General features: G+C 35.9%; 1 protein-coding gene across 1 annotated transcript; it reads left to right on the top strand.

Moving 5' to 3' along the window:
* Positions 1 to 11,940: 11,940 nt before the first annotated feature.
* On the top strand, positions 11,941 to 18,049 carry LOC134812059 (zinc finger protein 674-like). The gene is made up of 7 exons (XM_063819246.1): positions 11,941 to 12,067; positions 12,455 to 12,571; positions 13,624 to 13,761; positions 15,538 to 15,672; positions 17,139 to 17,268; positions 17,516 to 17,612; positions 17,768 to 18,049. Exons 1-7 carry the CDS (start codon positions 11,941 to 11,943, stop codon positions 18,047 to 18,049), a joined length of 1,026 nt encoding a protein of 341 aa, XP_063675316.1.
* The last annotated feature ends 3,434 nt before the right edge of the window (positions 18,050 to 21,483 follow it).

Raw genomic sequence — 21,483 nt, 5'->3', positions numbered from 1 at the left:
GAACTGGGATGCTCCACTTGAGAGCGTTTTTAAATCGTATATTGGAAATGTGAGTCTTGTAGACCTATGAGGAATTCAAGACGCTGTGTACCTAAAACACTCTATAAGGAACTTTACCACACCCATTTTTGAATCACACTATGTTTGGAATATCTGTTTGGGTAGGTGTATCAAATAATAATCTAGAGCCATATTTAAAAACACAATAGCAAATGCATAAGAATTCTATTTGGTGTTAACTGTTGCGTACTTCAATAGTTCAAAACGATGTGCCTGAGTAAGGTATCACTAGGGATAAGTCCGGTAGTTTCAAGCAGTTGTTAGGCTAAAAGATTCTTTGAACTAGAACACAGTAAACCAAATCTGTAACGAGTATAAAATTCCTGACTGTCCCACAATCTTCATAAGTTGCAACTGTTTACTGGAAATGTTTAAAATTGAATAAGTTCAATACAGTATCAATGTTCTTTTATTCAAACAGGTGGAGGCCACCAAGACAGACAACTACCTCATCCCACCAACTCGTCCCTCATATTCATCTTCCAATAACCAGTATTTGGAATACTGCCGTAAGTCAACGTGTTGAAATAGACTTCTACACTCCTATCAGTATATTCAAGATTAATCTTAAGGAAGCTTTGTTACGAACTACAATCTAAATATGACAGACAACTATGGTGCAGTTACAATTTGATGCAAAATGAAATTATCATTGAAATAGGTTAATTAACTAACTTAATCATATGAGTAAACCACGGTGTTATTGCAAAGAACCATACAAGGGTATACAGGACCTATATATTAATCTAGAGACGAAACAAAACGAATCAATACAACAAATTTTAAATCCTGCGGGGCACCAGGTTCCTGTTGATTTTCCTACTATGCCTCTCCAAACCCTCTCCTTCCCTTTCTTCAGGTTTATCTTCAATTTTTTAATAATTTGTTAGCAGATTTATTTTCTTTTCAGAATTAAGTATGGATTATAAATTATTGGTATCGTATGTATGTTGTGTTTAGTGTTTTGACCTTAACTTAGGTAGATGCTGTTTATTTTGAAGAAATTTGAGGCTCCACGACGTTCGTCCCAGGGGTGAGTTGTATGCATGTGTATATGTTCAATCGATTACTTCGTTATGGGTGAATCATCGGACAGTTTGCCTTGACCTTTTCGGACGAGTGTTGGCCCACCGGGGATCAATAAAAATTATGTTCACATGATATTACTTTGACACTGTTGACTTATCCAAACGACTGTATTGATTCATTAAATTTTCTTAGTTTTTTAGATAGTTTATAGTAGTTACACACGATCACGAATAGAGAGCACAATTGTATTTGTCTGCGACCGTGTTTCCTCGGTGGGACGACAGGTTTTTTGTTGTGTAGTAGTGTGGGGAAAAAAAACACGCTTTAAATATCAATGAATGTAAACTATGTAATTACATTAGTGCAAAAGTTTATGTGGTAAAAAATATTTATGGTCAAACATTATAACTCGTAGAAGGGCATGATGTACCCACTCACTAGATCTGGATGGATAATTAGCACAAGGATAAAATGACCTTTAAACATGACCACCAGCTATACCCGTAATCATAGCTCCAAAATAAATAATTTGTATACATTGAAACATCTGCCTGATATCTTTCACATTGTGTCCCATGGGCTTCGGTAAAGCCCGTCAGGCAACTGGGTCCTTTAACAGCCACAATAAAAAATAGTATGCCAGTACTGTCATAATTAGTAAACCAACTATTTTAAAAATAAGGATTTCTTTGCTAGAATTTTACATTTTAAGCCATGAGCAAATCTTTCTCAATTAAACATTTAAAAAATAACATTTTACCTAAATATGACTTGTGTGGCATTTTCATACTTACTAAAATACAAACTTTGGAAAGTCAATAGATTATTAGTCACAACAAATTATAGTTTATGACATCCATTTTGCATTGTGTTTCCATTATTAGAATTTCATGATATGTCTTTGATTGAATAATTGGTAATATATTTAACTTTTGTTTTATAACTTTTGTTGTTTTAATTAGATGTGTTCAATGAGTTCGCCAACAAAAATGTTCAAGTTATGTAGGAGGGTAAAGGACACAATTGCTAGTAGTGACTTCTTGTGCCCGTTGGACTACAATGAACATTTTGCGGAGGTTTCTCCAGACGGCTTTTATCGGAGTGCGTGTTATTTACTTGGTTAGGCAAAAGCCAGGCCCAACTTTTTGTTTTTGTGTTAGCCGTGTGCTTGCTACCAGGTTTGCAGAGTATTATAACACTTAAACAATTATACACTATACAAATTTGCTAATTCATATCATGCTGAGTCCGTTCAGCTGCAAACGTCAGACTCACCTGTTCAGCGCCAAGTAACGTTTAACGTGTACACCGAAACACGAGTTTAGGTGTCATTTTGTAAATCACAATTAATGGATGGAAATTCAGTATTGTTGAAGAAAATTTACAGTACACTGGCACCTATTGCGTTCTTTATGTCATGGGTCTGATTAACGGCAAGAATATACGTACGTGCGCGCATAAGAAACCCGCGCAAATGTTGAGGTAGGGAGTAGCTGCGGCGCGCTTTTAACTATATTACGTATAGAATTTAACGCCGTACGAAACAGGCAATATTTAAGTAATTTAAGTATTTGTTTACATAAATTCCACGTTTTCTATCAAGAATCTAGCAGGACCAAACTGTTTAAAGGTAGTAATTATGCACTCATTAGCGAACTGCTTTGGGCATCTAGAAGAGATCGGTTTAGCATTGATTTGATTGAGTTACAGGATCGTGTTCACAAAGTCAGTTTATTCTGTGGATTGGTAAGTCCTTGAATTGATTCCAAAGCCAAGAAGATTTATAAATATAGTTATGCTTGGCTTTGGTGGTATTTGACGCGTCATCCCTCAGTTCAGACATGTTATAAGTGAGAGTAGAGAGATTGGGTACCCTATATTTCCTATTTTTAAAAGTTATCAGTATTATAGTTCGAAGTTTGTAAAGATTATGAAACAGTAAGGAGTTTATGGACTGTTATAATGGTTTGGTTGATTCCTTGGAATAGAATTCAGCTCTAGTTTTTTGACAACATAAGGGTCTAAAATAAAAATAAAAAAAAAAAAAAAAATAACAAGGTTTTCTCTATGGAACTACCGATTTAGATCCCCCTAAACTTGGAGGCACGAGTATAAAACGATACTGCTGTGACACACGCGTTTCACTGGATCAGACACCAACAGTTGGATCCATCGGAATTGGTAAGGATCGGCTATCAGAACAATGCGCATCTATCGATGAAAAGGTGTAATAGATGCTTTTTATGCGGCAAATTCTACACAGCAACTATAAAGCATGTCGGAGAACTTTTGATGCTGACAGTTGATTTCATCACATTCGTAGTTTACTAGATGAGCTAGACTTTCAGTTCTTGAACAGAAGTCGCAAATCTTCAACCCAGCAGACATCAAGTGGGAACAGCTCTACGCCAACATCTGCGGACAGTGAACAACATTCTATATTGTTTACCATCAGCTGCAGGGTAAGATATTAATAACTAGATCCGATAAGCTGAGGAGATGAAAGAAGAATAATGGGGCGCATGTACCAGTGACCACTCTTTTGAATACAACGCACCGAAAATGATCATTTAATACTCTCAGTTGCAATGTTTATATTCAGGTTGTGGCAATGATTGTTCAAGCAGAAACTGAAGGAATACATTGTGGATCAACCTGCCTTAAATGTCAGGTCAATTGCACCAATGTGCCAGCTGAGGGACTTCATTAAGTAAGACTCTTATCTAGTATATAATATGGTCATATATTAAGCGTGGGGAACAATGGCCCATTTACAAACCACTTCAGACATGGCAATGTTGTCATTTATGCTTAATTCGTCTGAAACTGACCCTACTGCACTTCTAACATTCTATAAAAATCTCGTCTAAAATATGTATAAAAATGCATAACACAAAACACACAAAAAAAAAGTTTATTTATAATCCTTCTATAATAAAATTCTATAGAACTTTTAAATTTCTATAAAACTAATAAACCTATAAATTTATATATTCATTTTGCACCCAGAGAAAGATGTGGTTACAGAGGTAGTTTCGATATTATGTTCATGACAAGGTATGGGGCTGCTGCAAGTTATATTTTGCTAAGATATTACCGCTTTTTCAAGCTTAAGTAATCTAGGCAAGGTCAATTTTAAAGTTTTTGAATTTTCGGCACCTTGGAGCTCCCATTCACCCCTCTGTACCCTCCTTCTGTCCTCTTCCGAAAAATACCTGGGCGGGGGAGGTGGCAGCGTTCTGGATCTGGATCTTGGGGGTGGTGATGCCACCCTTACTGTTCTCTCTTGGGAGCATGGTACTACGACCACGCTCCTTACTCTGTCTTCTGCTGTTATCCTCGCTCTAACTCTTCTAATCTCCCTCCTTACTCCTATCCTCTTCATCCTCCTCCACTAACGGCTAACCTCTCACTTGTTCTCCACCAGCTCACCCCTCACCATCTCTAAATCCTTCTCCAATCCTTCTCTACATCTATCGCATCTTCAAACCAGTTTGAGGCACTGGTCCTCCGGGCCATTAGTGACAGGTTCTCCAACTTGTTTGCCATCTCGTCGCCAGTTGATATAACAAGGAACAGTCTATTTGGAACTAGCCATAAGAGGCTAGGGAATTTCATTGATTAGTAAATATAACAATATCAATTATAGTAATAATACAATATATAACAGGTTGGTATCTATATCCCACTGTGGCCTCCAGATGGTGTAAAATAGAAAACTGCTATAATACGGAGACCGTCTTGACTGGTCTCTACGGGGCGCTCCCTGGTCAAAGGAAAGGGCAACAGTAACAAACAAACTACTTCTAAACAACTTATGTACGCTGTTAAATCTCTTTGAGAGGGACAGGACAAGAGATACACTTTATTGGTGAAACATGAAAGGCTAAAATTAAATAGTAGCATTTGGTTAGTAACATAAATCAACAATATAACATACGCGGCTCCCGATAAACAAGGAGATAAAACTAAGAGCACACTGCTGGGGGTAAGTGTTAAGTTGGATAAACCACAGAACCTCTTCTCTAATCAGCAGATTATTATACGCCTTCTTGATATCGACTTTAGAGAATTTCTGGCCTCCACGGACCGAGTTGAAACACTCCTCTATAGTAGGTAGAGGGTACTCTTTAGTGGATAAGCACTTGTTTAAGGTGGATTTATAGTCCCCACAAATTCTCACTGATTCTCCTCCGTCTTTCATTACAGGCACCAGAGGAGTTCCCCATGGACTATCAGCGACCTTAGTCAGAGTTTCACTCTCTACCATGGAATCGATTTCTTGCTCTACCTTGCTACGTAAAGCATATGGTATGGTTCTAGCTTTACACATCACAGGTTTTGCCTCTTCCTTCAAAACAAAACTCGCTTGGACACCTTTCACAAGACCTAACCCTGGTTTGAACACTTCGCTCTGTTTCAATCGAGCGACACTACGACACTGTTCAATCCAGATGCAAGTGTTTTCCAACCGTTCTCAACGGTCATACCATCAGTTTGCATGTCAACACCTTTTTGGACACCACTCCCAGAGCAGCTTTTACAGCTCACTGACACCTGCTGGGATTTGTCCGGGGCTACACTATTCACTAACCGGGTACTGAGCAGCTTTTCAAGCCAGTTTTGCCCACAAAACTTTGCAATCCAGGGTCTCCCAAACAGACTGGGAAAATCCTCTGCTACATAAAGCTGCAAGTCACGAGCTTTCTCTCCATTCAACTCTACTTCAACTACTGCGCAGCCATCTACTGCTTTAATTTGTCCGTTTGCAACGCGCAACGTTTTCCTGCTGGGGGTTAGTGTTAAGTTGGATAAACCACAGACCCTCAACGCACGTTTACTTACAACTGAAACCGCAGACCCAGAATCAAACTCCATACACAGAAGTTTCCCATTGATTCTAACTTCAACATACGGTTTACTCAAATCAGTAACATTTATGTCAGAACACAATTCATCGGATATCAGACTTAACTCAGAGTACAGCAATAGATGCATATAAAATAGAATCGTTCAAAATATCGCCCCCATCTGTAAAATATGATGGGCACCCAAACACGGTAAACACATAGTGAACTATGTCCGCAGTAACTTGGACCCATTACATCGAATTAATCTAAATCCAAAAATTTATGAAAAACTATTTAATAATCCATGGAGAATAACTGTGGATATATAGTCAAAATTGGTATTTCAATACGTCAAATTCCAGATACATTAGATACAGGTCTGATATGGTCAATAATGATTGAGAAGGTGTGCGGGTGAAGTGTGATATGATGTTGAAAGTATAGGAAGGTAGATACAAAATTAATAAAACAAAAATAATAATAATATGGGGAGCAAAGAGACTAGGCTAGACTGTTGTTTCACTATCCAATAAACATTTCCATAGATGCTTAGTGACCTCAGCTTTAAAAAGACTAGTAGACACAATCTGTCTTACCTGTAAGACAGATTATGTGGTAATATGTGGTAATATCAGAATCAGAATCTTTCTTATTGAACACACCAAAATTAGGATTAGTTAAACTTAAATTGTCGGCAACACAATCAAAATTATTCGATATTTCAACAGAAGAATTCGGTGCTTCACTTAAATCAACAGAATTTAACACATCACAAGCAACATGCATAGATTTCATCTCGGTTACATGCACACAATTTGGAATATCAGCACATGGAAAAGAACAATTAGTATGAGATTCACCATTTTCCAGAACGGTCTCCACTAAATTACAATTATCGTAATACTCAGAGTAGAGCTCATCATCTAATACTCTCTTGCAACTCTCATCCATGTCGTACTCTCCCTCAGCTCTCGAATCCTCGGCTCTCGAGCTCTCGACATTGTGCACTCCCTTCAGCCTACATTTCTTTGCTATGTGACCTATCTTGTCACATTTGTGACACCGAACGGTACACTTCTCTGATTTATGTCCACGCAGTCCGCACCGACCACATTCAGTTCCTTTCTGCTTCTGTTTACCAGAGTCTTTGTTTGATGAATCCTCTTTATTATAAGGATTTTTGGACATCGTCCTTCTGAAAACGGTTTGATTTTTGACATAGTTCACAGTTCTGGATGACTCTCCGCCAGACATAAATTGAGCCTCTCTGTTAGCCTGCTCTTTGCTCAAAGCTTCTTTCGCTGCAATAGCCAAAGTCAGGTTTTCTCTCGCCAGTAAATCTGACACAACTCTTTGGTCCTTCAAGCCAGCCAACAGCTGATCCAGCAACGATTCATTATAGTTTGGGAAATCAAATTCGTTTGCAATAGTCCTCAACCAGGAGATGTATGTAGCTGTACCTTCATTTTCTTCCTGTGTACAACTTCTAAGTTTGAATCGCTGCGCAAACTTCGTTGGAGCGGGACAGAGGTGATTTATTATTACAGTCTTGCACTCTTCATAGGTGCACAAGGTGAGATCTCTTGGGCTAACTAGTGATTTCAATAGCTTGTACATGTGTTCGTCTAACTTTGAAATAAACAAAGATAAGTTCTTGTAAATTGCTGCATTTCTGACTGCCGCATTGCTATTGTCCTCCGCTAACACTGGAATCACTGTTGAACGATCTCCTGCTGCTAGGAAAAACTCGTATCGTTCGAACCATGAACAAATACACGAGTTTGCGGTTAAAGGTTCGCACTTACTGCTCGTCGCCATTTGTTAAATCTCTTTGAGAGGGACAGGACAAGAGTTACACTTTATTGGTGAAACATGAAAGGCTAAAATAGTAGCATTTGCTTGGTTAGTAACATAAATCAACAATATAACATACGCGGCTCCCGATAAACAAGGAGATAAAACTAAGAGCTCAAATGGACCTGTATCAAGCAAAGTCTAAAACCTACTGGATGCTCCTGATAAACGAGGAGCTAACAAATAAACGTAACTGTCTGAAACAAGCTACGTATTCGAGAAGAGCATCGAATTTCGACCAATACTGGGTGAAAATTTCAGAAGTGATCTAAATTTCCCCAAAAACCTTATCTCTTAAAATCAAAAAGCTCGTAAAATCAAAAAACGTTACTGGAGGGATAAATATAAAATAGACCGAAGAACTAAAGTTAAGAAGGTAAAATGGTGCGAATATAAAATAGATGCATGAGAAAATATTGAATTTAGGAATATTAAATTTCTTTCTTTAAAGAAAGTTGCAGCCAGGTAGTAGGTACAACTTCAGTGAGTGGTTGTAGTTGCACTTGGTTGCCTTAAAACTAGAGGTTTTAACAACTTCTCCAAGGGCCCCTGAGTGGGTACCTCCTCTGCATTATCTGCTAATTATGCTTTCTCTGCTCTTCTGTATCTATCTTTAGCAGTCTTCTCCTCTTATTCTCGCACAGCCTCCTTAACCCTTTCTCTTTCTGCGGCAGCAACTGGTTCTTTAATTATTTGAAGTTGTCCGAGTCTATCGCTGCTTTCATCGCAATATAGAGCAAAATACAGTTTGTAGAGAACTTTCGATTGATGTATTTTTGTTGAGAGCAATTTTAAAACTAAATTTGAAATGCATCGCATAACATAATTTGTTGCAGATGGATACCATTGATAAACTGATTATTATTAGACACGAGAACAATGGATACACACAATCTACAAATGATAGTAAATAAATAATCAATCAATACAGTCAATCAACAACTGGGAACAACTGAGTTTATCTAGATATTAGTCTGCTTAGGTCACAATGCTAACGCTCTTTCTCACATACACAGCTGACTAACACAGAGATTAACTATTAATAACTGTTAAACAAATTAAAATCTAAAAGCACCATAGTATAGTAGTTTTGACGGCCCCAACGTTAATGTGGCTCTTGCTATGTGTTGGTTCAGCCGAATTAATTATTATATAATCAAGTTTATTTTTCTCGTTAGTTGTCATCCGGCCAAACATTAAGCAACTTATATTGCAGTACCATTTATCATTTAGTATATCAAAATATGTCATTGTAATTTTGCATGGCTGAAATGTAACGCTTGATTTATATATATAATGATTAATTGAATTTTCAAATAAAAAAAAGTGGTCTTATTAATAGAAAAGGAGAAAATGTCAACAAATCTTACACATTTCACCTAATAAATAATTAAACTTGTGCATATTCCTAATATGTGTAAGATTACTTGCCTTTCTAGGAATAAGTGAGAAGAAATTTATATCTTATTCTTAGCAACAGGAAAAACCTGTTTTGTTACCGATTAAAAGATCACTAATATCTTCAAATATACATTTGATATCTGAATCTGGAAGCATATTTTCGACATCATTTCCCCCAACTTGAAGAAAAACAGTTGAGACACTTGAGGTGTTGTACTGTTTGGCAGTCTTTTCAACTTCATTGTATATATATCAGCTCGCAAATGAATTTGAATTTTTTTTTAATTTACCATGATACCCGGTCGTTTGTTGCGAATAGTTTAAACCGTGCCCCAGGCCGGCAGACTACTTTGAAGTTTCTTATACGCTTGGAAAGTGTGTCTATTTTCTGGCTCTTTTTTCATTCTTTACTTCTTTGTCTCCAGCATGTATTTCGTGGTAATATATTTGCTGGAAGCCAGGGAGCATCGTAAATATGCTCCCGGGAGTAAAAGTGAAGTACTTGACGGATTTCGTTTTGTCAAGGGAGGTGTTGATTTTCCGAGCTGCACCAATAGAGAGTGTTGAGATTGGTGTGTAACGCGAGAGTACAGAGTAACGACAGAGGTTAGGTCACGTTAAGTATTAATCATCCTGAAAGGGCAGGCATATTAGTATAAATATAATCCTACAACATTCTCCCCGGCTGAAAAATCAGATCACACCTTATATAGTTTATTAAAATAAATTAAATCTCTCATGACATCACAAAATCCATAAAACAGGGATATAACATTTTCCATCGTCGTCTTCCAGTGCACGAACTTGTTCGCATTTCCTCCATCCGCTGATGTCCCCAGGTCGAGTTCGAGTTTTTCCGGTCTTAATACCTTATCCATTACTCTTTTTGGATGATTAAAGTGTAACGCGAGAGTACAGAGTAACGACAGAGGTTAGGTCACGTTAAGTATTAATCATCCTGAAAGGACAGGTATATTAGTATAAATATAATCCTACAACAGTGCGTCTGAATCAAGGCATGATTCATCATCTTTATGAGGAGGAAGATGACATACATTGGTGCTGTACCTGTTAACTTACATGGAGTTTAGCCCCTGGTGGTGACAAACTTCGGATGATATCATGAACTGTCTGCTAGTCGGATGAACTCAGCCCTACTCCCTAGGAAGTCTCGAGCATTCTCTAGGGAGGCCGTGGGTCCATTAATTTCGTCCATTAGACAGAAGAGTACCATGTCAGGAATTGGAATAGTTGTTGTTGATGATGGCAACTGATAATACTTCAACAAAAACGAACGACTTATATACCACATTTAAATCGTAATCATTTATTTCACTGAGCAATCAATATTATTCGTAACTAATTATATCCGAGAGACCATATTTGAATCGTAATCAATAGTTTGATCCAGTAATTTACTAGGCTACAATTAATAATGCAATTAGTCGTGACTAATTGCATCCAAGATACCATACATACCATTCATATGATCGGGTGGTCGGGCTATCTAGATACTGCCGGAAACCGTACTTTCATGACCTTTAGTGTAAAATCCCGGATGATCACAATCAGCTTCTTGATAAACATATGTGATGACATAATGCTAACCTTAACTTGTGGTATACCTACTAGGCCTAGTAAGGAGCATATGATTATCATCAGGATATCAAGTAACTTTAAATGTTATATTTTATGTTATAGGTTCGAAATCTTCCAATTATACAATGTCTTTTAAATAACCTGGAACGTCATCATGGTAGCAGACTCTTGAGTCTTGACGTCATTTCCCATGAAACCTTGTCTAATGTCTTTGGTAGGACGATTTTGGTGATGACGATGTTTGTGCTGAAATAATGTGGTATTCTAAATTACATATATTATATCGAAGAGGAATGAAATTGAACTACAGTGATCCCAAATTTATTTCTCCCTAATTTCCTGCACACCCAAATTACCACAGCTATTTCTTTTCCCTAAACAGGGCTTCAAATACATTGTGTAAACAATTAAAACCCCGATTAACAACTGCCTTTTTTTTCTCTCAATTTTTGTGATAAATTGAAGCATTCTGCATTACTGTATTAACTTTTGTGAGATTTTTAGAAAGACACTAACAACTTTTTACCATTTATTTTAGACACGCAATTACTGTATAGCACTTGTGCAATTTAAACTACTCCCTTAAATTTCAACATATTTTATAACATGCACTGATTGAGGTTCTCTGCATCTGGTGGGAGCTGTTAAATTTCACAGTTTTATTTGTTATAAATTTGTATTTAAATTTGAATGTTTTACAACTTATTTAAGGTATTATTCACTAATTTTGAGAAGAGTTTCATCTTTTGTGATTACTGTGAATGTACATTGTACTGTTGATATTGCAGCAGGATATATTCCTGGATTATTTTGCCTTATTTTTTGGAGTAGTGTCAGGCTATATATTTCCAGTCCTATATATTACACATTAGTTTATATTATAGGACCTTTGGCTTATATACTGTTACCTTAACTTTGTTATCTCTCAGGATACATTGTTAACTACATGTGCTTGTGCTAATCCTTTGAACACTCTTTAACTATACCCAGTGGAGTATAATTGCCTCGGAACACAGGCCGACAGTAGCTTTAACAAGTTGCAAAATTACAAAATATGAGTAAAGTTGTCACATCTTATTATACTCTAATTGCTTATCTTTAAAATTCAATGCTTAACCTCTTGAATCTGTTTACAGGAAAGATTGCCATGTCCAATTCAGATACTACATCTCCAACCGTAACAGTTAAAGATGAAGTGAAGACTGAGATTCTTGACTATGTTATAAAGAAGGAAATAAAGTGTGAGCTAGAGGAAGCCACCGGGAAGTCACATGGTTTTATTTGTCCTACATGTAAAGCTCATTGCCTTTATGATACGTTCTTCATTGAACATGTTAAAGAACACCATAAGGATATGGCTGATGACAATTTAAATTCTTATGAACCGCCGAGTTCTTCCGAATCATCGGATAAAAAGAACAATTCAAATGATACCCTACACGTAGCTAAACCTTTCAAATGTGAAGTTTGCTCCTATTCTTGCTCATTAAAATCTTCACTTTTGATACATCAGAGAGTTCATACCCAAGAAAAACTTTTTAAATGTGAAGAGTGCTCGTATACATGTTCTCGAAAAGGTCATCTTGTCCTACATCAACGTATTCACACAAGGGAGAAACCCTACAAGTGTAATGAGTGCTCATATACCTCTTCTAATAAAGGTAGCCTTGTCATACATCAGCGTATTCACTCTGGTGAGAAACCCTACAAGTGCAAGGAATGCTCATATAAATGTTCTCATAAAAGTAGCCTTGTCAGACATCAGCGTATTCACTCTGGTGAGAAACCCTACAAGTGCAAGGAATGCTCATATGCCTGTTCTCAAAAATGTAGCCTTCTCAGACATCAGCTAATTCACTCTGGTGAGAAACCCTACAAGTGTAATGAATGGTCATATACATGTTCTCAAAAGGTTCACCTTGTCCACCATGAGCGTGTTCATTCTAGTAAAGAACTCAACCAATGAACATAATGCTCGTCTTCTTTCATTTTATAAATCTACACCTATCAGAAATATATTACGATGATTTATATTGGTGAAAATATCTTTATAGTTAAAATTATGCGGGAAAGTGAATAAACTTGCTCATACCGTATATTATCCAACTATCAACACTTGCTCGTCTAAATTAAATCTAAAATACCAAGGCAAAGAAGTTCATAATGCAAATAGACGTTTACATATCGAAAAGAAATGTCATTGAACTACAGTGATCCCAAATTTATTTCTCCACAATTTCCTGCACACCCGAATTACCACAGCCATTTCCTTTCCCTAAACAGGGCTTCAAATACCTTATGTAAACTATCAAAACCCTGATTTACCACTGCTTTTTCCTTTCTCTCAAACTTTGTGGTAAATTGAGGTATTACTGTATTAACTTTTGCGAGATTTTTAGAAGGACACTAAAAACTTTTTAACATTTACTTGAGGCACGCAATTACTGTATGGCACTTGTGCTATTTAAACTACTCCCTTTAATTTTAACATATTTTATAACATGCACTGATTGAGGTTCTCTGCATCTGGTGTGGGCTGTTTAATTTCGCAGTTTTATTTGTTATAAATTTGCATTTAAATTTGAATGTTTTACAACTTATTTAAGGTATTATTCACTAATTTTGAGAAGAGCTTCATCTTTTGTGATTACTATGAATGTACTGTTCATATTGCATCAGGATATCTATTCCTGGATTATTCTGCCTTATTTTTTGGAGTAGCTTTAACAAGTTGCAAAATTACAAAATACGAGTAAAATTGTCACATCTTATTATACTCTAATTGCTTATCTATGAAATTCAATGCTTAACCTCTTGAATCTGTTCACAGGAAAGATTGCCATGTCAAATTCAGATACTACATCTCCAACCGTAACTGTTAAAGATGAAGTGAAGACTGAGATTCTTGACTATGTTATAAAGAAGGAAATAAAGTGTGAGCTAGAGGAAGCCACCGGGAAGTCACATGGTTTTATTTGTCCCACATGTAAAGCTCATTTCCTTTATGATACGTTCTTCATTGAACATGTTAAAGAACACCATAAGGATATGGCTGATGACAATTTAAATTCTTATGAACCGCCGAGTTCTTTTGAATCATCGGATAAAGAGAACAATTCAAATGATACCCTACACGTAGCTAAACCTTTCAAATGTGAAGTTTGCTCTTATTCTTGCTCATTAAAATCTTCAATTTTGATACATCAGAGAGTTCATACCCAAGAAAAACCTTTTAAATGTGAAGAGTGCTTATATACATGTTCTCGAAGAGGTCATCTCGTCCTACATCAACGTATTCACTCTGGTGAGAAACCTTACAAGTGTAATGAATGCTCATATGCTTGTTCTCAAAAATGTAGCCTTGTCAAACATCAGCTTATTCACTCTGGTGAGAAACCCTACAAGTGTAATGAGTGCTCATATGCTTGTTCTAGTAAAGGTAATCTTGTCATACATCAGCGTATTCACTCTGGTGAGAAACCCTACAAGTGTAATGAGTGCTCATATACCTCTTCTCGTAAAGGTAGCCTTGTCATACATCAGCGTATTCACTCTGGTGAGAAACCCTACAAGTGTAATGAGTGCTCATATAAATGTTCTCACAAGTGTAATCTTGTCCAACATCAACGTATTCACACAGGGGAGAAACTCTACAAGTGCAAGGAATGCTCATATGCTTGTTCTCATAAAAACAGTCTAGTCAGACATCAGCGTATTCACACGGGTGGAAATCCCTTTAAATGCAAGGTATGCTCATATGCTTGTTCTCGTAAAAACAGTCTAGTCATGCATCAGCACATTCACACGGTTGAAAATCCCTTTTAATGCAAGGAATGCTCATATACGTCATGTTCTCAAAAGGTTCACCTTGTCCACCATGAGCTTGTTCGTTCTAGTAAAGAACTCAACCAATGAACACAATGCTCGTTTTCTTTCATTTTATAATCGAAATATATTACGAAGATTAACATGGGTGAAAATATCTTAATAGTTTATATTATGCGGGAAAGTGAATACACTTGCTCTTCTAAATCAAATCTTATAAAATACCAAGGCGAAGAAGTTCATTATGCAAATTATGGACGTTTACATATATCGAAGAGGAATGACATTGAACTACAGTGATCCCAAATTTATTTCTCCCCAATGTCCTGCACACCCGAATTACCACAGCCATTTCCTTTCCCTAAACAGGGCTTCAAATACATTATGTAAACAATCAAAACCCCGATTAACCACTGCCTCTTCCTTTCTCTCAAACTTTGTGGTAAATTGAGGTATTACTGTATTAACTTTAGCGAGATTTTTAGAAAGACACTAAAAACTTTTTACCATTTACTTGAGACACGCAATTACTGTATGGCACTTGCGCTATTTAAACTACTCCCTTTAATTTCAACATATTTTATAACATGCACTGATTGAGGTTCTCTGCATCTGGTGGGGGCTGTTTAATTGCACAGTTTTATTTGTTATAAATTTGTATTTAAATTTGAATGTTTTACAACTTATTTAAGGTATAATTCACTAATTTTGAGAAGAGTTTCATCTTTTGTGATTACTGTGAATGTACTGTTCATATTGCAGCAGGATAATATATATTCCTGGATTATTCTGCTTTATTTTTTGGAGTAGCTTTAACAAGTTGCAAAATTACAAAATACGAGTAAAGTTGTCACATCTTATTATACTCTAATTGCTTATCTTTAAAATCCAATGCTTAACCTCTTGAATCTGTTTACAGGAAAGATTGCCATGTCCAATTCAGATACTACTTCTCCAACCGTAACTGAAGATGAAGTGAAGACTGAGATTCTTGACTATGTTATAAAGAAGGAAATAAAGTGTGAGCTAGAGGAAGCCACCGGGAAGTCACATGGTTTTATTTGTCCTACATGTAAAGCTCATTGCCTTTATGATACGTTCTTCATTGAACATGTTAAAGAACACCATAAGGATATGGCTGATGACAATTTAAATTCTTATGAACCGCCGAGTTCTTCCGAATCATCGGATAAAAAGAACAATTCAAATGATACCCTACACGTAGCTAAACCTTTCAAATGTGAAGTTTGCTCCTATTCTTGCTCATTAAAATCTTCACTTTTGATACATCAGAGAGTTCATACCAAAGAAAAACTTTTTAAATGTGAAGAGTGCTCGTATACATGTTCTCGAAAAGGTCATCTTGTCCTACATCAACGTATTCACACAAGGGAGAAACCCTATAAGTGCAAGGAATGCTCATATATCTGTTCTAGTAAAAGCAGCCTTGTCAGTCATCTGCTAATTCACCCTGGCGAGAAACCCTACAAGTGTAATGAATGCTCATATACCTGTTCTCATAAAAGTAGCCTTGTCAGACATCAGCGTATTCACTCTGGTGAGAAACCCTACAAGTGCAAGGAATGCTCATATAAATGTTCTCAAAAGTGTCATCTTGTCCATGAACGTGTTCATTCTAGTAAAGAACTCAACCAATGGACACAATGCTCGTCTTATTTCATTTTATAAATCTACACCTATCAGAAATATATTACGACGATTTATATTGGTGAAAATATCTTTATATTTTAAATTATGCAGGAAAGTGAATACACTTGCTCATACCGTATATTATCCAACTATCAACACTTGCTCGTCTAAATTAAATCTAAATTACCAAGGCGAAGAAGTTCATAATGCAAATAGACGTTTACATATCGAAAAGAATTGTCATTGAACTACAGTGATCCCAAATTTGTTTCTCCCCAATGTCCTGCACACCTGAATTACCACAGAAATTTCCTTTCCCTAAACAGGGCTTCAAATACATTATGTAAACTATCAAAACCCCGATTAACCACTGCCACTTCCTTTCTCTCAAATTTTGTGGTAAATTGAGGTATTACTGTATTAACTTTTGCGAGATTTTTAGAAAGACACTTACAACTCTTTAACATTTACTTGAGGCACGCAATTACTGTATGGCACTTGTGCTTTTTAAACTACTCCCTTTTATTTAACATATTTTATAGCATGTACTGATTGAAGTTCTCTGCATCTGGTGTGGGCTGTTTAATTTCACAGTTTTATTTGTTATAAATTTGCACTTAAATTTGAATGTTTTACAACTTATTTAAGGTATAATTCACTAATTTTGAGAAGAGTTATCTTTTGTGATTACTGTGAATGTACTGTTCATATTGCAGCAGGATATCTATTCCTGGATTATTCTGCCTTATTTTTTGGAGTAGCTTTAACAAGTTGCTAAGTTACAAAATACGAGTAAAATTGTCACATCTTATTATACTCTAATTGCTTATCTATGAAATTCAATGCTTAACCTCTTGAATCTGTTTACAGGAAAGATTGCCATGTCAAATTCAGATACTACATCTCCAACCGTAACTGTTAAAGATGAAGTGAAGGCTGAGATTCTTGACTATGTTATAAAGAAGGAAATAAAGTGTGAGCTAGAGGAAGCCACCGGGAAGTCACATGGTTTTATTTGTCCCAGATGTAAAGCTCATTTCCCTTATGATACGTTCTTCATTGAACATGTTAAAGAACACCATAAGGATATGGCTGATGACAATTTAAATTCTTATGAACCGCCGAGTTCTTTTGAATCATCGGATAAAGAGAACAATTCAAATGATACCCTACACGTAGCTAAACCTTTCAAATGTGAAGTTTGCTCTTATTCTTGCTCATTAAAATCTTCAATTTTGATACATCAGAGAGTTCATACCCAAGAAAAACCTTTTAAATGTGAAGAGTGCTTATATACATGTTCTCGAAGAGGTCATCTCGTCCTACATCAACGTATTCACTCTGGTGAGAAACCTTACAAGTGTAATGAATGCTCATATGCTTGTTCTCAAAAATGTAGCCTTGTCAAACATCAGCTTATTCACTCTGGTGAGAAACCCTACAAGTGTAATGAGTGCTCATATGCTTGTTCTAGTAAAGGTAATCTTGTCATACATCAGCGTATTCACTCTGGTGAGAAACCCTACAAGTGTAATGAGTGCTCATATACCTCTTCTCGTAAAGGTAGCCTTGTCATACATCAGCGTATTCACTCTGGTGAGAAACCCTACAAGTGTAATGAATGCTCATATGCTTGTTCTCATAAAACCAGTCTAGTCAGACATCAGCGTATTCACACGGGTGGAAATCCCTTTAAATGCAAGGTATGCTCATATGCTTGTTCTCGTGAAAACAGTCTAGTCATGCATCAGCACATTCACACGGTTGAAAATCCCTTTTAATGCAAGGAATGCTCATATACGTCATGTTCTCAAAAGGTTCACCTTGTCCACCATAAGCTTGTTCGTTCTAGTAAAGAACTCAACCAATGAACACAATGCTCGTTTTCTTTCATTTTATAATCGAAATATATTACGAAGATTAACATGGGTGAAAATATCTTAATAGTTTATATTATGCGGGAAAGTGAATACACTTGCTCTTCTAAATCAAATCTTATAAAATACCAAGGCGAAGAAGTTCATTATGCAAATTATGGACGTTTACATATATCGAAGAGGAATGACATTGAACTACAGTGATCCCAAATTTATTTCTCCCCAATGTCCTGCACACCCGAATTACCACAGCCATTTCCTTTCCCTAAACAGGGCTTCAAATACCTTATGTAAACAATCAAAACCCCGATTAACCACTGCCTCTTCCTTTCTCTCAAACTTTGTGGTAAATTGAGGTATTACTGTATTAACTTTAGCGAGATTTTTAGAAAGACACTAAAAACTTTTTACCATTTACTTGAGACACGCAATTACTGTATGGCACTTGCGCTATTTAAACTACTCCCTTTAATTTCAACATATTTTATAACATGCACTGATTGAGGTTCTCTGCATCTGGTGGGGGCTGTTTAATTGCACAGTTTTATTTGTTATAAATTTGTATTTAAATTTGAATGTTTTACAACTTATTTAAGGTATAATTCACTAATTTTGAGAAGAGTTTCATCTTTTGTGATTACTGTGAATGTACTGTTCATATTGCAGCAGGATAATATATATTCCTGGATTATTCTGCTTTATTTTTTGGAGTAGCTTTAACAAGTTGCAAAACTACAAAATACGAGTAAAGTTGTGACATCTTATTATACTCTTATTGCTAATCTATGAAATTCAATGCTTAACCTCTTGAATCTGTTCACAGGAAAGATTGCCATGTCGAATTCAGATACTACATCTCCAACCGTAACTGTTAAAGATGAAGTGAAGACTGAGATTCTTGACTATGTTATAAAGAAGGAAATAAAGTGTGAGCTAGAGGAAGCCACCGGGAAGTCACATGGTTTTATTTGTCCCACATGTAAAGCTCATTTCCTTTATGATACGTTCTTTATTGAACATGTTAGAGAACACCATAAGGAAATGGCTGATGACAATTTAAATTCTTATGAACCGCCGAGTTCTTCGGAATCATCGGATAAAAAGAACAAGTCAAAGATACCCTACACGTAGCTAAACCTTTCAAATGTGAAGGTTGCTCCTATTTTTGCTCATTAAAATCTTCACTTTTGATACATCAGAAAGTTCATACCCAAGAAAAACCTTTTAAATGTGAAGAGTGCTCGTATACATGTTCTCGAAAAGGTCATCTTGTCCTACATCAACGTATTCACACAAGGGAGAAACCCTATAAGTGCAAGGAATGCTCATATACCTGTTCTCATAAAAGTAGCCTTGTCAGACATCAGCTTATTCACTCTGGTGAGAAACCCTACAAGTGTAATGAATGCTCATATAAATGTTCTCAAAAGGTTCATATTGTCCAACATCAACGTGTTCATTCTAGTAAAGAACTCAACCAATGGACACATTGCTCGTCTTATTTCATTTTATAAATCTACACCTATCAGAAATATATTACGACGATTTATATTGGTGAAAATATCTTTATATTTTAAATTATGCAGGAAAGTGAATACACTTGCTCATACCGTATATTATCCAACTATCAACACTTGCTCGTCTAAATTAAATCTAAAATACCAAGGCGAAGAAGTTCATATTAGGGCTTTTTTTTGTGACTTACATTACCGAGATAGCAAATTTTTACCTTTGAGGAGTCATGACTCGGTAACCATGCATGATGAGATGATATTTTGGTATTTATTTCCGTATCCGGAATCTCTTCAGAACAATGCAGGTATAATTTAGTCTGTGTCTTAAGGAAATTTTACACAATCGCCTGCCAAAAAAGTGTGACTTACATTACAGGATAGACTTTGATTTTCGGACTTAGGTGTATTTAAACTGCAATTCTATCTCGAATATGTCAGATAGCAGCTTTCATCTAAAATTTCTGCAAATTTGAGGCCTTAGGCTGCTAAAAAATGCTAAGTTTAAGATTCGTTCATTCGTTTATTACGTACATCACCCTCATACATTTGTGACTTACATTACAGACATTTGTGACTTACATTACTTTATCTCCTGAAACCAAGATAAAAATTCATTTTCGTGTGATATTAATTTGGAATACAAAATTTTTTTGATTCTACTTGCTCATTTGGTAATAACATAACACATAAATGTAATAATCCCCAATTACTTGAAATTATATTTTAATAATATCGACGAAATACATTATTGCCTTTAACTCAAAAAATAAAGGTTGTAGGCATATAGTTGATTGATAAGTTGAATATAAACTTGGCTATTCCGGTTCTTTTAAGCTATAACACAGTTCTCTAAGTGGTATGGTTCTCCAGATATGAATTTAATTGAACAGTAAACGCGACCGCGACAGAATGGTTACCATGGAAACGAAAAATACCACGATATAAGGTTGGAGTTGAACTCTAAATTTTTTTTTCCAAACTCACAATGACCTAATGCAACTTTTTTGAAGGTGCATCAATTATTGGACCATGTTTGTGTTTTTTGATACAGCCTAATCGACAATCTTAGACAGCAACACAACACAGCAAAGACAGTTCACAAATAGGAAGTTTTTTCAACTTCCTAGTTCGCGTTCTTTTACAGGTGAATTTGTATGAAACAGAACAGTCGAACTACATTAAGTCTGAACTGTATTGTTGCTCAGCAGGGATTTTAAGGTGTCGTTTTGGTATGTGTGACATACATTACATTGTGACTTACATTACACTGTGACTTACATTACTACTTTATACACTTAATTACAGGCACATTTAACCCACTAGCAATCATGCAGTAATTGATCTATCGTCCTTGAAGGTAGTAGAGATAGGTCTGAGAATTCGATTGTGGCTAGATTCGATTATTTGTCGGGAAAAAAACTTTGGTGGCAATATTGTGACTTACATTACATACTTTTGAAGGTAGATTTTTTTAATATGAAGTAATACTTGTCACAAGTTTATCACTTGATTAATACTTATACACTAAAAGTACAAACCAAATTGCGGTAAATTTAAATCGATAGTATTATTCCTACTTGTCGAAGTAAGACTTGAGAAAAAGGTAAATAATTGGAGCAAAATTTACAGCAGACTTCAGCTGCACTTTTCATGAACTAAAATTTGCATTTAACGGTAAACCCTTATCGAGTCTGGCATTTGAGACCTTTTTAAACAACAAACAATCATTTTTTGATGCTTTCTATTGATTTAAAAGTTTCACCAAAGTGGAAGTTTTAGAAAAAAATGCCCATTAATGCAAATAGACGTTTACATATCGAAAAG

This window comes from Bolinopsis microptera, chromosome 2 (assembly GCF_026151205.1).
Source record: "Bolinopsis microptera isolate Bmic1 chromosome 2, MBARI_Bmic_1.0, whole genome shotgun sequence".
Lineage (NCBI taxonomy): Eukaryota > Metazoa > Ctenophora > Tentaculata > Lobata > Bolinopsidae > Bolinopsis > Bolinopsis microptera.
Note: the sequence above shows the minus strand (reverse complement) of the source record. Positions and strands in the feature narration are given on the sequence as shown.

Bases quoted from the DNA above. Each gene is read 5' to 3' on its own strand.
- LOC134812059 (XM_063819246.1), top strand. From the start codon at position 11,941: ATGTCCAATTCAGATACTACATCTCCAACCGTAACAGTTAAAGATGAA. The intron at 17,269-17,515 runs GTCACATGGTTT...TTGATACATCAG, and splicing joins CTAGAGGAAGCCACCGGGAA to AGAGTTCATACCCAAGAAAA. The intron at 17,613-17,767 runs GTGAGAAACCTT...GTCATACATCAG, and splicing joins ACATCAACGTATTCACTCTG to CGTATTCACTCTGGTGAGAA.